Source organism: Anser anser (assembly GCF_964211835.1).
Source record: "Anser anser genome assembly, chromosome: 9".
NCBI classification, from domain to species: Eukaryota; Metazoa; Chordata; class Aves; order Anseriformes; family Anatidae; genus Anser; species Anser anser.
In genome coordinates, this window is record NC_139729.1 from 19,452,830 (window position 1) to 19,466,326 (window position 13,497).

A 13,497-nucleotide genomic window follows, 5' to 3' on the forward strand; every position below is an offset into this window, starting at 1 on the left:
AGTGGCCGGGCTGCGGGGCCGTCGGGGGCGATGGGTCACAGCTCCGGGTGCCACAGCTGCCTCCTCTTCGATTCTCCGTGAGTTGGGGACTGGCTTGGGGACCTTGAGAGCTGCCGATGGGATCCCACCTCTGTGTGCTGTCACTTACGCTCTGCTGCTTTTGTAAGATGCGATTCCCCTTTGTTTCACATTCCTTTAGTTTTTTGTTCTTTTTTCTCTTGGATTCTTTTTCCCCCAAACATAATCCATGCTCTGCTTAGTTACTACATAGCTTTCTTTAAGCACAATGCATCAAACTACTTTAAATATAACTTGGAATTCAAAGTTAAGAAATACCCCAATCTGTAAGATGTCTTTGCATTAAATAAAAATGCCTGAAGTGTCGTCATTTGAGTATAAAGGAATACGAGCTTGCTCAAAAAGCCTCTTTTCCCATTAAATTTGACTTATCAGAGATGGTATTAATTGTATCTGGTGCATTTACAAGTTGCTTTTGACTGCATACTCACTGGGGGAAAATTTATGTAGGTGCCCAGTGATATTTAAACTAGGAGGAATTTCATCCTCAAAGCAAGCGGATGTTTGCACTGATGGGGGAAAAGAAATCTCCAAGCTCCCTTCGCCGCGAAGACTGATGATACCGAAGCTGTTTGTGTAACGCAGGAAGATGACATTGTGGCACAACTATAAAGCTCGATGGGATGTTGAAATATGATATGTGTAATTAAAAAGCGACAGTAACATTTGGGAGGCAGCATGTTTAATGCATTTCCCTTTCATCTGCTGGAAGTCTCTGGCATAGGCCGTGATGATTTCAGATCTTTCTAAAGAGGCTTAAATTATGTGTTTCTTTAGAAATAAGCAAACTGGTGGAAATATGTATTTGAGGATTTTTTTTTTTTTTGGACTGATTAACATATCTGAGGATGGAACAGCTGGTTGCACCTGGGGGAGGCTGCTCTGCCCTGGTTTTCTCCCCTCCAGCCTGGCAGTCGTGGCTGGGGACACAGAAGGGGCCGTGCAGCCCCTTGCTGGTGCAAGGAGGAGGGCGTTGCTCCTCTCTGCGCCCCCGACCCCAGGCTGTTTGTTGTCAGGCACAAGCGCCCCACGTTCAAAGCCGCCTTTTCCTCTGAAGCTCTGGCTCCAGCTCTAACTGCCTGCTCTCCCTTCCCCAGGGTGGTGAAAGAAGAAATCTCCGACGACAATGCCAAGCTGCCCTGTTTCAACGGCCGCGTGGTGTCGTGGGTAAGTGAGCCCCTTCGTTATCTTGCTGCCTGTTTCTTCTCTCTCTGAAAGCCACCGTTCGATCGCGTAGTGCCAAGTAAAGCACGGGGGCTGCTCTGCACAGTCGGAGTGCTAACTGCTACGGAAGCTGATGAACTGGATTGCCGCGCTCCAGCCTCTCTGCTGGAGGCTGAGCCGCAGGCTGCTGGGTCCCCCGGGCCGGGCAAGACGTGGGATGCCCCTCTGCGGAGAGCTCACCCTAAGGGATGCTTGGCAGAGGTGGTGGTCCCAGCCTGTAACCCATGTGCCCCTACGGCAGGGTCAGCTTCCCAAGGAAAGTCCCGCTCCGGTGACTGGCGCAAAGGGCTTTAAGTGACTCTAGTGCTGGTGAAGCGGACTGGATTTGGCTGCCTTGAAGACTAAAGGTACTGCCTGGGCAGCTGCAGGACAAGCTTCTCCCTCCGTGCCGTGCCATGCACATGCTCTGTCCCCTGCCCGCATGCCTGCCTCGGCCCCAGAGGGGACCTTCTGTTTGGGGGGGGAGAGGGTGTTCGTCCTCCATAGCCCATCACCCCTTTTTTCCCTGCTGCTGAGCCGCAGTTTGTGCTGATTGGCGTGTGTGCATCTGCCCCAGGAACAGAACCAAGTCCCGGGTGCCAACAAATAGCCAGTAAACACTGGGAAATCTCCAGCCTCTTGCAAATCGGGCTGGATGTGACCTAACTACTTCCGTCCCTGCATCAAACAGCAAGGTCTCACCAGTGGTGAGGGCGCTGGGGGCTCGGGGCTCCCGCACGCAGTGGCCGTGCTGCGCTGCCCTCCCTCTAGCGGCTGTAGGACCCCTGGCAGCACGGCCAGCCACGGCCCCAGGCATCTCCCCACTCCTCCATTTCTGTTTTCACGTGCTCTGCCAGAGCATCCTAGAGGCTCCAAGCCCTTTCCATCGCTTTTTCTTTCTTTATTTTTTTAAACCTGGCTTGCTTTTCATTGCGCTTCACGCCTCCAGGCAGCCGCCTGCCTTCCTTGCAGTGGCTCTGTGGGGCTGAGGGCTCCGTGGGAGTGGCGCAGACCCAGCACGGTTTGTTCCGAGCCGCCCGCAGACCATTAGCGCGTGCTCTGATCTGGCCAGGGCACCGCGCTGCTGCTGCTGCAGCCTCTGAAACCCTGGCTGCTCGTTGTGCCCGGGGTCAGAGCCTCCGTCAGCGCTCCTGCACGAAGGGTGACAGCAGTCTCAGGGACCCCTGTGCACCGCTGATGAACCCTTTTTCTCCCCCTGCTGCGAGTCTCCCTGTCTGGGAGCGGTTAGGGGCTGGGGGAGCGCTTGCTTCGCCGCTTGTGCCAGACAGGCTGGAACGAGGCTATTTTAGGAGCTCGGTACTAATTTTAGCTAGAGGGAAAGATAGGGGCTTGGATCGGAGCAAATATTTCCTGACGGCGAAAGAGGCAGGAGGAGTGTGGGGTGGTTGTCAATACCTTTCCTGGAGGGAATCCCAGCCCCGGGAGGAAAGCAGGAGCAGTCCCCTGCTCGGGGACACACCACCCCTCTCCTCTCTTCTCCTCTCCTCAGTGCTGTTTGGCAGCTGCCCGCGGCTCGTTCCCTCCGACCGGATTTATTTGCCCGGTCTCGACTCCAGCGCAGAGCATTATCACTTCTCCCTAGGCAGTGCCAGCCGCTTCCAGCATCTCTTTTCCCCTGTGGCCGCCGGAGCGGGGACGTGGCCCTCGGGGAGTGGGATGTGGCCTGGGAAGGTGCCGGGAGGGGAGCTCTGCCTGTGCCTGGGGCCCGCTGGAGGCAGGGAGGCTGAGCTGGGTGTGAGACCAGAGCTGGTTCGGCAGTTGCAGAGCAGGAGCCTTGTCCCGGGGCCTGCAGGACGGGCTCCGCAGCTTTTGTCAGCCCCGGGTGCTCTCTGCCCTGTCTGCTCCCTCGGCCAACGCTTTCTCGGGGCTGCTCTGTCTTCCTGGCACCCCCCTCTCTGTCCCAGCTCCTCCCTGGCAGCAGACCGTTCCCCCCTTGCCCCCACGATGATCTTTGGGGTCCCTCCTCAGCAAGTGCAGACACTTGCACTGAGCGTTAGGGTTTGGGCAGCAGCTGTCGGCTCCTTTCCAGCCGATACAAATGTGTGCAAATGTTTGGGTTTTGAAGACATTTGTCTGTATTCTGAAGACATTTGTCCCCGTGCTTGCCTGTGCTGGGCAGGGAACAGACAAGCACAGGAATGAAAAGACACGTTGGAAAGTCCTTAAAATGGAAGTTGATCTTCCCTTGCTGTTGAGCTCTAGCTTTTCCCCGGGGACTTGCTCCCTGGCGTAAGGGAGCGCTCCTTTCTGGGCTCTGTCAGTTCTGCTTTGGAGGTCCCTGAACGTCTCTTGTAAAGAAAAGGCTTTTTGTTGCTTTCCTGTCCTGCCTAATATGAATTAGCCCGGCACGATGCAGCTCAGAGGTGGGGAGAGGGCAAAACCTGCACAGGGAGTGATTTTGGGGGAGCCACTTCGCCATGAGCTCAGCTGAGCAGTTTCATCCCCTCGGCGAGCCCGTTCCCCGAGGAGAAACTTCATCTAATTCCCTGAGCCCTGAAATTGGTGGTTTATATGAGAGCCAGAGGCACGTGTGTAGGTGTGCCTGGGCTGCCTCAGAGCTCAACTGGTAGAAATAGTTCCTGGTGTTTGACCATTTCTTAAATTTCTGCACCCGGGAAATGCTGAGCCTTCCAGCAGCTGGCTGGGTGCGATGCCCAAGGGGCTTAGTCGGGCACAAGCTGAAAGTTTGCACAGGACTTGTGGAAGCCAGGAAAAAAAAGCACGTTGGAGTATTTCAAGGCCATCCTCAGCCCTGAGCTCAACTCCCACGGACTGGGAATGTGAAAGCCCTGCTGGGTCCCCGAGCCTGAAGGCCAAGCTGTGCCGGTTAAAATGGAAGAAGGAATGACCGGGAGTGGTCTCTTCCGATGGAGGAAGAACTTGGGGATCCTCTCCTCGCCACGAAGACACGTGCTGAGGTTACCCGAGCTTAGGCGTTGTGCAGTGGGGGTGTGCAGGTGCTGTCGGTCTCCGCGCAGGGCTGCCAGCCGCCTGGGCCTCGCTGCTGGGTCAGGAATTGCCGAGACACAGCCGGCTCCTGGAAGGCGTTGAGGGAGAACCTTGCTACACGCTTGGCCTTTCCGTACCCGTTCCCGGGCATCTGCTGTCGTCTGCTGTCAGAGATGGGATCCTGGGCCAGACAGGCTCTCGGCCAACTTGTCTGGCCGCTCTTGCAGATGTTTTCGCCCTCCCTCAGCCATTTCGTCCTCTGTCTCGTCCCTCCAGCTGGTGTCTGCAGAGGGGTCCCATTCGGATGCGGGGTCGGTCTGTGCCGATAACCAGACAGAGCTGCCGCCTTCCATGGAGCGCACGGGAGGCATCGGAGACTCCAGGCCCCCCTCTTTCCAGTAAGTTACCTGGGCTCCTGTCCTGGTTCCTGAGGGGCCCGTGGTGGCTTTGCTGTAAAGCGGGGTGGGAAGGGCAAGGGCCGGGATGCTGCTACCCGAAGTGGCAGGGGTCACAGCCAGCACAGGGAGGGTGGCGGGGCTGGGAGCAGCTTCCAAGTGGAGCTGTGTAATTCAGGGAGCAAGGAGGTGCTGAAAGTAGTGCAGGGAGGCTGGCACAGAGGCGACAGTTTCCCCCAGTCCTCTTCCTTGCGCTCATAGGTGTGCTGTGATTGCTCCCCACCACCTCTATGCCTGTCCCTCAGAAGGGGAAAATAACTGATGGCTGGGGGCTCGTGCTAGCTGGTGGAGAGAGCCTGCTGAGGCTGTTCCTGGTTGGACATTTGTTCCTTTTCTTCATTGCAGCCCCAACACTGGGGGGAGTCGGGAAAACTTGGACAATGAAACAGAGACAGACTCAGTGGTGTCATCGCAAAGGGAACGACCTCGTCGGAAAGATGGGCCTGAGCATGGTGAGTGCTGGCAACGTGGCAAGAGCTCTGCTGGGCTTGGCCGGGGCACGGAGCGGGGCACCAGCTGCAGACATGGGGCAGCTCCGTCTGCTCTGTAGCTCCTTCCCAGCACAGAAGGGCCTCAGGTTGGAGGCGGGGTGTGACCCTTGTGTTGCATAGGTGATGAAACCTTTGGGGGCAAAGGAGACATCTCCTGTAGAAGTCTCAGGGGCGAGAGAGAGACAGCAGAGCCTCACTCCTTAGTTGAAAAGTGGAGTGTGCTGTAGCCTTGTCACACTGTGCTGGTCCTCGCTTTGCCTCAGATCAGCTGCAGCAGTCTTCTACAATCTCAGCAGCCTTCTTCCTAGTGGCCGATCAGCCTCTTCTCCATCCTCTAGCGGGGTAGATTTGGTAACCTGCAGAAAATGGATCTGATCCCAAGGTGGACTCAGAGCCAGCCTGCACTAGATGGTGTCTGATGGTCAGATTAATTCTGAGAAGGTTGCCATGAGCCCTGCAGAGGGGAAGGGTGTGTTTCCCTGTGGCCTGTCTCAAGCACGCTGAGTCGTCTTGTTTCATAGCACCCAGGGTGAACGGTACAGTGAAGGGAGAGCGGCGCCGAGACCTGGGCGGGTACGAAAGCTCCTCCACACTCATGAGCAGTGAGCTGGAGACCACCAGCTTCTTCGATTCAGATGAAGATGACTCCACAAGCAGGTAGGAGAGCTTAGATCTTGGCAGAACATTGGCTTCCCCCTTCCTCTCAGCACAGAGATGCCATTGTAGGGCATAGTAATTCATAGTAATTCTCCAGCGTCCATGCTCAGGCTTGCTGTCATCTCAGAGCTCACCCAGCAGGCTCCTGTGCTGTTTGTCCCCCACAAACATGCTCTTCTCCTCTTCCCTGCAATCCTCTCTTCCCTGTGCCCTTTTCTGTGACTTGCTGTCAGAGCCGCCACCCCAGCAGCAGAAGAGCTGACTCTGGCTTTTGCCTCTAGGTTTAGCAGTTCAACAGAGCAAAGCAGCGCTTCCCGTCTAATGAGGAGGCACAAGCGACGCCGGCGGAAACAGAAGGCTCCACGCATTGAGCGGGTACCCGGGGGCTGCGGATCCCGAGGGAGGGCTGTGCAGGGCAGAGTGGGCTGCCTGGTGGCTCTCTCCACTTGGTGCTCCAGGGCTGATAAGGGATACAGCCGTGTTTGCTGTGGGCAGGTTGAATTCAAGCGGTGAGATTTCATAAAATGTTGCGGACCCTTCACTGGGGCCAATGTAGCCCAAGATGTGGGACCGCAGACCTTCTGGCTGTGGAGGGGTCATACGGGCTGCACTGATGCCCTTTGGCTCTGCAAAGCTCCCAGCATAAGGCTGGAGTTGTGGGTTGTGGCTGCGGTGCCACGGGGGGTTGCAAGGAGTGCAGGTGGAGGGGGCTGGGGCTGGGCACGGTACTGAGGCGCCGTAGGACATCTCGTGTTTCACTTCTGTTGCAGTCATCGTCCTTCAGCAGCATCACAGACTCCACCATGTCCCTGAACATCATCACTGTCACGCTAAACATGGGTGAGTGGGAGGTGTGCCTGCAGTCCTTCCAGAGCGAGGTGGGGCGGGGGAGAAGGAACTGGGGAGGGGGCAAAGAGAGCACACACGGGGAGGTGAGAGGGATGGGTTCCTTAGCAAAGTGGCTTGCCTTGAAGCGCTGGTGTCTCAAGAGTTCCTCTGCATCCCAGGAGGTCTCACTGGGAGAGGGAGGGGTGCAGGTGCCCATTAGTAGTACATGGTTTATCTGAGGTTAGGGCTGCCTGTGCCTGCCGCTTTCTGGTGTCTTACTTCTTTCTCTTTCAATCCCTGCAGAGAAATACAATTTCCTGGGCATTTCCATTGTGGGACAGAGCAATGAACGCGGGGACGGAGGCATTTACATTGGCTCTATCATGAAGGGCGGTGCTGTGGCAGCTGATGGCAGGATTGAGCCAGGAGACATGCTCTTGCAGGTACTTCACGCCCACGTGCCTCCATCTTTGAGGCTGGGAGAGCAGCAAGAAAAGACCCAGAAGCCTCCCTGCGCGCTTTGGCAGGCTTAAACCCAGGAAGCTGCTCTTGGAAGAGGGAAGCTGAGTCACTGCTGAGCTGAGCGGGGAGCTCAGCCTCTGGTGGCATCTCTGGGACTCACCCCTTCGTGTTGTTTGCAGGTGAATGACATCAACTTTGAGAACATGAGCAACGATGATGCTGTGCGGGTGCTGAGGGAGATCGTGCACAAGCCGGGGTAGGTACCGAGGCTGTTTGTTACCTCCGTAGGCAGCTGTATGGGATGTGCTTGGGGTGTGTGAGTTGTGTCTGCCAGCAGATGTGCAGGAACCCAGAACTTGGGATTTTGGCCTTGCTTTGATTCCTAAGTTTTCATGCCCAAGGCAGGAATTGGAGCCAGCAGAGTGGTGGCGAATTGAGATCCCTTTTTCTGGGGATACTGTGGTATCTTTTTGCATAGCCTGGCTACCAGGAGGGTTACTGCTCCATTTTGTCCATGCCTCTGAGGAAAATTGTAGCTGGGGGAGGGACAAGGACGCTGTAACTGGCAGCTTCTCCCCATCTGTCAGGAGAGAGCCAGCATACAGCAACGTCAGTGGGTCGCGGAGGGGTTTGTGCCAGCAGGCTCTTGTTCTAACCTGTGCCTTTTTCGCTGCAGGCCCATCACCCTGACGGTGGCCAAGTGCTGGGACCCCAGCCCCCGAGGCTGCTTCTCGTTACCCAGGAGTAAGTGGATAGCTGACCCACCCTTAACGCTGGTGCCCAGCTCATGTGAGAGCCCTGCCTTAAGCACTTACTTGGTTGTTGTCTTGTTCCTTCTGTGTGTGTGTGACTCCATGGGGCACTGAATCGGGGTTTGGTGGGGTTTCAGCTCTCCTCTAGGGAGGCTGCCATGTCCAATTCCCAGGCCAAAATGCCCACAAGCCCAGCCCTCCTTCCCACATCACGCTGGGGACGCGTTTCACTGGGGCAGGGAGGTCACTTGCTCGGGGCGCCAGAGGAAAGAGAAACCCCTCCCTGAGCCATAGGGGGATCTCTCCCTCTGCACCTGTCCTGCTGACCCTCCCTCTCTTCTTTCTCTCCCAGTTGCTCCCCAGCGGATCTGGGCTGGGCCAGACTCTCCATGCTCCGATCCGGGTGAGTCCCGGCAGATGCTGGGGATGCAATGGGCTGTGCTGAGTCCCTGTCCCTCCCCCAGAGGTTGATTTGATGAGGAAATAATTTCTTAGAGCTGCTGACTGACTTTCTGTTCGTTGCAGGTGAGCCCATCCGGCCCATTGACCCGGCAGCCTGGGTGTCCCACACGGCAGCGATGACTGGCACCTACCCAGCGTACGGTATGAGTCCATCCATGAGCACAATCACTTCCACCAGCTCCTCCATCACCAGCTCCATCCCAGAGACCGAACGTAAGTTCTTGTGCCTCCGTGCTCCTCCCGCTGCACGGCTTCCACGCCTTCACTGTGCTCTGAGGGGAGCAATACATCTGCCTGGGGACAGCTGGGCCGGGCCAGCTCTGCCCTGCCGAGGGACTGGGAGGGAGACAGCTCTGACCAGGCAGGTGCCCGGATCAGTACGAGTTCTGGCTGGGTGAATTTATACCGCATTTTTATGCCTTCTACTTAAGGAGAGTAGAAGATCCTGGATGCGATCCAGGAGCTGTGGCAGCTGCAGAGAAAAGGCTCAGAGGGCAGTCAGGGAGTTACCAGCTGAGAGCGTGAGGCCAGAGGGATTAAGCAAAGCCCTCCCAGACAACAGCCAGGGCAGGATGGAGAGGCTCTTGCAGTGGGGTGGGGGCCTGCTGAGCACAGCAGGGCTCTTTTGGTTGCTTTCTCAGTGTGTTGGGTGATTCTAGTACGTAGAACCCTGAAGCAAAGGTCTAGAGAGTTCAAGTGAGGCAAAAAGACAGGAGTTTGTTTTAAGTTTGCGAGGAGCGATGAATTCCCGTCCTGGGCTCTGTGGGTTCAGTTGGCAGCTTTTGGATCTCAGCTGCTTGAGACTGGCTGGAAGAAAGGAGACTCTAGCTTGGGTTTTGCACAGGACCTGTGCAAAAAAACAGCTGGCCTGTGAAGGATAGCACTGGAAGGCTGGAGGGGGGTTACGCTAGCATGCATCCTGGGGCTGTCTGCGATGTATTGTTCCCTGGCCCATTCCTCCCGTGTATGTGATTCTTCCACGTGGCACTGTTGCCTTTTCTTCCCCCTCTCATCTCTGCTTCCTTTCCCTTTGTCCACACCACAGGCCTCGATGACTTTCACCTGTCCATCCACAGCGACATGGCCACCATTGTCAAAGCCATGGCCTCCCCAGAGTCAGGCCTGGAGGTGCGTGACCGCATGTGGCTGAAGATCACCATCCCCAATGCTTTCATCGGTAAGAGACTGTGCTGCCTCCAGCAGAGACGGGGAGTGGGGAGTGGGTGGCCTGCTTCCCAAGCAAATGCTCACCAAAGGAGCATCTCCTCACTGTAAACCGACTGTTAAGTAGGCCAGGGTCACAAACCGAACCTTTGGCTGTGCGTCCCTTTTCACCTTTTGACCCACTTTGTCATGGCTAGAGTGTGGCTCACTGGTTCAAGGGGCTGCTGCCTTCCTCTCCCTTCTTGTATTTAACTCTGATGTTTGGTGGCAGGTTCGGATGTGGTGGATTGGCTGTATCACCACGTGGAGGGCTTTACAGACCGTCGTGAATCCCGCAAATATGCCAGCAATCTGCTGAAGGCTGGCTACATCCGACACACCGTCAACAAGATCACCTTCTCTGAACAGTGCTATTACATCTTCGGGGACCTCTGTGGAAGTACGGAACTTGGCTCTGCTCTGGCACGGGTGGGAGGGAGGGGATGGGGGCGGGACAGGGTCCTGCAGATCCCCAGGGGTACCGTGGGGACATAGCTACAGCTATTGCCACCAGGCTGGGCCCCTTGTTCTTTGGACGCTGGTAGAGCGTGATGAAGAATATCCCAGCTCCCTTGTCATGCTGCTGGAGCTGTGAAGCTGGAAGTCACCTGCTTTGTTACCTTGTCACCTGGGCAAAGCAACGTCTAAGTCTTTTCTGTCCGTTTTCAGGCTCTGAACTTGCAGCGCTGGCAAGAGGCTGGTGCTCAGAAAACCGGATTCCCCTCAAATAAGAGGGATGGAGGGGAGTAATTGGCAGGGGAAGATGTCGCTCTGGTGTGGTCCTTGCCCACCAAGCTGGTTTCTCAGTTTCAGGGACAGCTCTGCCTTGCCCAGCCTGGCTGTTGTGCGGCCAGGAAGCACAAATGGTTATACTGCCTAGCAGGGAGAGCGCCAGCTTGTTTCGTCTCCTTGCCTTACCCCGTCGTTATCCCCATTAGGGTGGACACGGAGCTTCTTCATCACACGTGGCTCTTTGCACTTGGCTTAACCCTCTCCTCTGCTTCCTTGCAGACATGGCTAATCTGTCCCTTCACGATCACGACGGCTCCAGCGGTGCCTCCGATCAGGACACTTTGGCTCCGCTCCCACACCCAGGAGCCGCACCCTGGCCTATGGCTTTCCCGTATCAGTATCCACCGCCTCACCCTTACAACCCCCACCCCGGCTTCCCTGACCCAGGCTACAGCTACGGAGGGGGCAGTGCGGGCAGCCAGCACAGTGAAGGTGAGTGAAAAGGACCAAAAACGTGCCTTTGCGGGCAGGTGCCTTGTTCAGTACAGGGTAACAGCGGGAAAAGATTGCTCCCTTAAACAAGCCCCTGTGCGTGGTGGGAGCCAGAGTAAGAGCCTTTATTTAGGTGCATCCCAGGAGGGTTATGGGACTCAAAGAGAGAGCAGGGACTGTGCAAGCTGGTGGCTGTGCTGCAGTGTGCCGTAGTCCTTTCCCGGCTAGAGGAGGCTCCTTTTTACTCCTGGCCTCTCAGAGCTGTCACCTAACGTTGCCCCGTGCGCTTCGCAGGGAGCCGGAGCAGCGGTTCCAATCGCAGCGGCAGCGAGAGGAGGAAGGAGAGAGAGAAGACCGGGGAGTCCAAGTCAGGCGGCAGCGGGAGCGAGTCGGACCACACCACGAGGAGCAGCATGCGGCGGGAGCGCGCGGCCAGCGAGCGCTCGGTGCCCGCCAGCCAGCACAGCCAGCGGAGCCAGCACTCCCTGGCTCACAGCATCCGCAGCCACCACAGCCAGCAGTCGTACGGGCCGCCCGGCCTCCCCCCTCTCTTCAGCCCCCCCATGTTGCTGATGCCACCACCGCCTTCAGCCATGGGGCCCCCCGGGGCGCCGCCGGGCCGTGACCTGGCCTCTGTGCCCCCCGAACTGACAGCCAGTAGACAGTCCTTCCGAATGGCCATGGGCAACCCCAGTGAGTTCTTTGTGGATGTAATGTGAAGCGCCCGTCCCCTGTCTGTCTGCTGCCCCTCCTTCTCCCCCCCACCCCATCCCCGTCGTTTGTCTCCTAGGACCAGCCCTGGCTTCACCCCTTGTTTTTTTGGGATTTTTTTTTTTTTGGTCTTGATAACTAAAAGAAAAAAAAGGGAAAAAAAATAAATGGAACTAAACCTTGATTCTAATCCCTCCTCCAGCGGGGTGGACGGGCCTGGCAGGCCTGCAGAGCGCTGCCAGCCCATCCCGCCACCAGACTTGTGTATTGCCGATGGTAATTCCCTCCTGCCGTCCTCTCTAACCCCATTAATCCGCATCCGTCCCAGCGCCCTGTGCTGCTTGCCCGTGTGTCGCTGCCGCCTCTCGGTCCTTCCGCCCTAAACATCTCTTCTTTCTTTTCACCCTTTTGTGTTTCTTCTATCAAGCAGCAAAGAATTACGGGGTGTTTGACTTTCTCTGAGCCTGCCGCCCGCAGGGGGGAGAGCTGGAGCGTGGCGTGGCCCGACAGGAGGACACGGAGCTCCAAGGGTGCTGGGCGCGCATGGCGCTGAAGATGGCTGCTTTTCTCCCCCTAGCGGAAGACGCCCTGAGAGGGGAGCGGGGCCCAGCCTTACGTGCATTTTCAATCCCGTTGTAGTTGCCTTTTGGCCAACGCGTGAATGTTCCAGGGCTTCAGTGCCTCCGGGGGAGGGGAGAGATGCTGCCCCTTCCTTCCTGCCTCCCCTTTGGGCCAGGTCTGTGCCTGGCGCTGCCCTGTGGGTCTTGTGTGGCTTGGGGCTGTGGGGGCGGATGCTCGCCCGGGCTGAGGGAACCTCCACGGGGACCTCAACCTCCACCCTGTCCTTTGCTCTCCTGCCTGGGATGCTGCTGCCCCTTGTTTGTAGGGTTTGTCCCTCGGGCAGCTGTGGCCAGGCTCAGTTCTGCCTGGCAGCGTGCTCTCTTCAAGAGCCGGGGTGCAGCCAGGGGGAGAGGGAGGGCACCGTGGGTTCACTGTCACGCTTCTGGGGAACGTGGAGGTCCCCTGTGCCTGTCCGCCGGGAGGGACAGCGCTGGCACTGCCCCGTTCCCCCCTGCGTACGGTACCCGGGGGGAGCTCTTTGGGCTGGGGCCTAGAGCGCAGGGGGGCACGCAGCGAGGCGAGTCCACTTGCTCCGGCGCTCCTTCCCCTTCTTCCTTCCTCTCGTGGATCCTGGAGCCTTTCCTCTTCTCTCTGCCTGGGGTGCGGGAAGGAGAGGTGCTAGGGGCCGGGGGCAGCCCCTGCCCCGTGCCAAGCCCGGTACGTCGGTACGTTCAGCTCCGCTCGGCGCCACAGCTCCCTCCGCGCGCGTTGCCTCCTTTGGTCTTTCGTGTTTGCAGTTTTTTACTTCAGAGACGACGTGTATTCTGCTCCTCTGGGGTCCGCATGGCGCCCACGACCCCTCTGCCAGCTCTCACGTGCCATCCGTTCGTCTCCTGGAGCCTCTCCTGTCCCCGCGGGGTCAGCTCGCCCAGCGCCCGTCGCCCCCGGACCGGGGCGGCACCGGCACGCCGCAGCCCGTCCCCCCTCGCCCCTGTCCTCATGCCACCCAGCAGCCTCCCCGGCCACCGCTCGCTCCCTTGCCTGCCCGCTGGGTTTTATACGAACGAATCCAACCTCCTTGTTTTTATTTATAAACATAGTTTTATTGGACTCCTGCTTTGTGGTGGTGTTTTTTTCCCCCAGCCTCCTTCCTGTGTCCTCTCTGCGGCCAGCTCCCAGCGGGACGGGGCTCCCTGGGTCCCCCATTTTATGGAGCCCCCCTCCCCCATTTCTGTGGGGTCCCCCATTTCTGTGGGGTTCCCCCTTTTTTGGGGCTCTCCCCGGGGGGCTGCAGGCAGGCGCTGGCCGCAATGCTGGGGAGAGGGCGAGCCATGGGGGGGGGTCTCAGCGCCACGGGGGGCGGCGGGGACCGGCAGCACGGTGGCTTCCAGCCTCTCCGGGTCGGGGGCAGCCCCCCCTTGACACACTGCTCTCGGGGCG

General features: G+C 57.8%; 1 protein-coding gene across 4 annotated transcripts in view; it reads left to right on the forward strand.

Annotated features, from left to right (window-relative positions):
* DVL3 (dishevelled segment polarity protein 3) overlaps positions 1 to 13,167 on the forward strand; it is a 30,895-nt gene extending 17,728 nt beyond the window's left edge. The window contains exons 2-16 of one of the 4 annotated variants that reach the window (XM_083848300.1): positions 1,176 to 1,245; positions 4,528 to 4,649; positions 5,052 to 5,158; positions 5,719 to 5,854; positions 6,136 to 6,229; positions 6,625 to 6,694; positions 6,986 to 7,125; positions 7,324 to 7,400; positions 7,821 to 7,933; positions 8,249 to 8,299; positions 8,422 to 8,571; positions 9,404 to 9,535; positions 9,794 to 9,961; positions 10,573 to 10,785; positions 11,080 to 13,167. In XM_083848300.1, the coding sequence (XP_083704426.1) occupies positions 1,176 to 1,245; positions 4,528 to 4,649; positions 5,052 to 5,158; positions 5,719 to 5,854; positions 6,136 to 6,229; positions 6,625 to 6,694; positions 6,986 to 7,125; positions 7,324 to 7,400; positions 7,821 to 7,933; positions 8,249 to 8,299; positions 8,422 to 8,571; positions 9,404 to 9,535; positions 9,794 to 9,961; positions 10,573 to 10,785; positions 11,080 to 11,504 (2,068 nt within the window). In that variant the 3' untranslated portion in view covers positions 11,505 to 13,167. The remainder of the gene's footprint in view (positions 1 to 1,175; positions 1,246 to 4,527; positions 4,650 to 5,051; positions 5,159 to 5,718; positions 5,855 to 6,135; positions 6,230 to 6,624; positions 6,695 to 6,985; positions 7,126 to 7,323; positions 7,401 to 7,820; positions 7,934 to 8,248; positions 8,300 to 8,421; positions 8,572 to 9,403; positions 9,536 to 9,793; positions 9,962 to 10,572; positions 10,786 to 11,079) is intronic. The other 3 variants (XM_083848301.1, XM_083848302.1, XM_083848303.1) reach the window with 3 other exon arrangements.
* Positions 13,168 to 13,497: the final 330 nt, after the last annotated feature.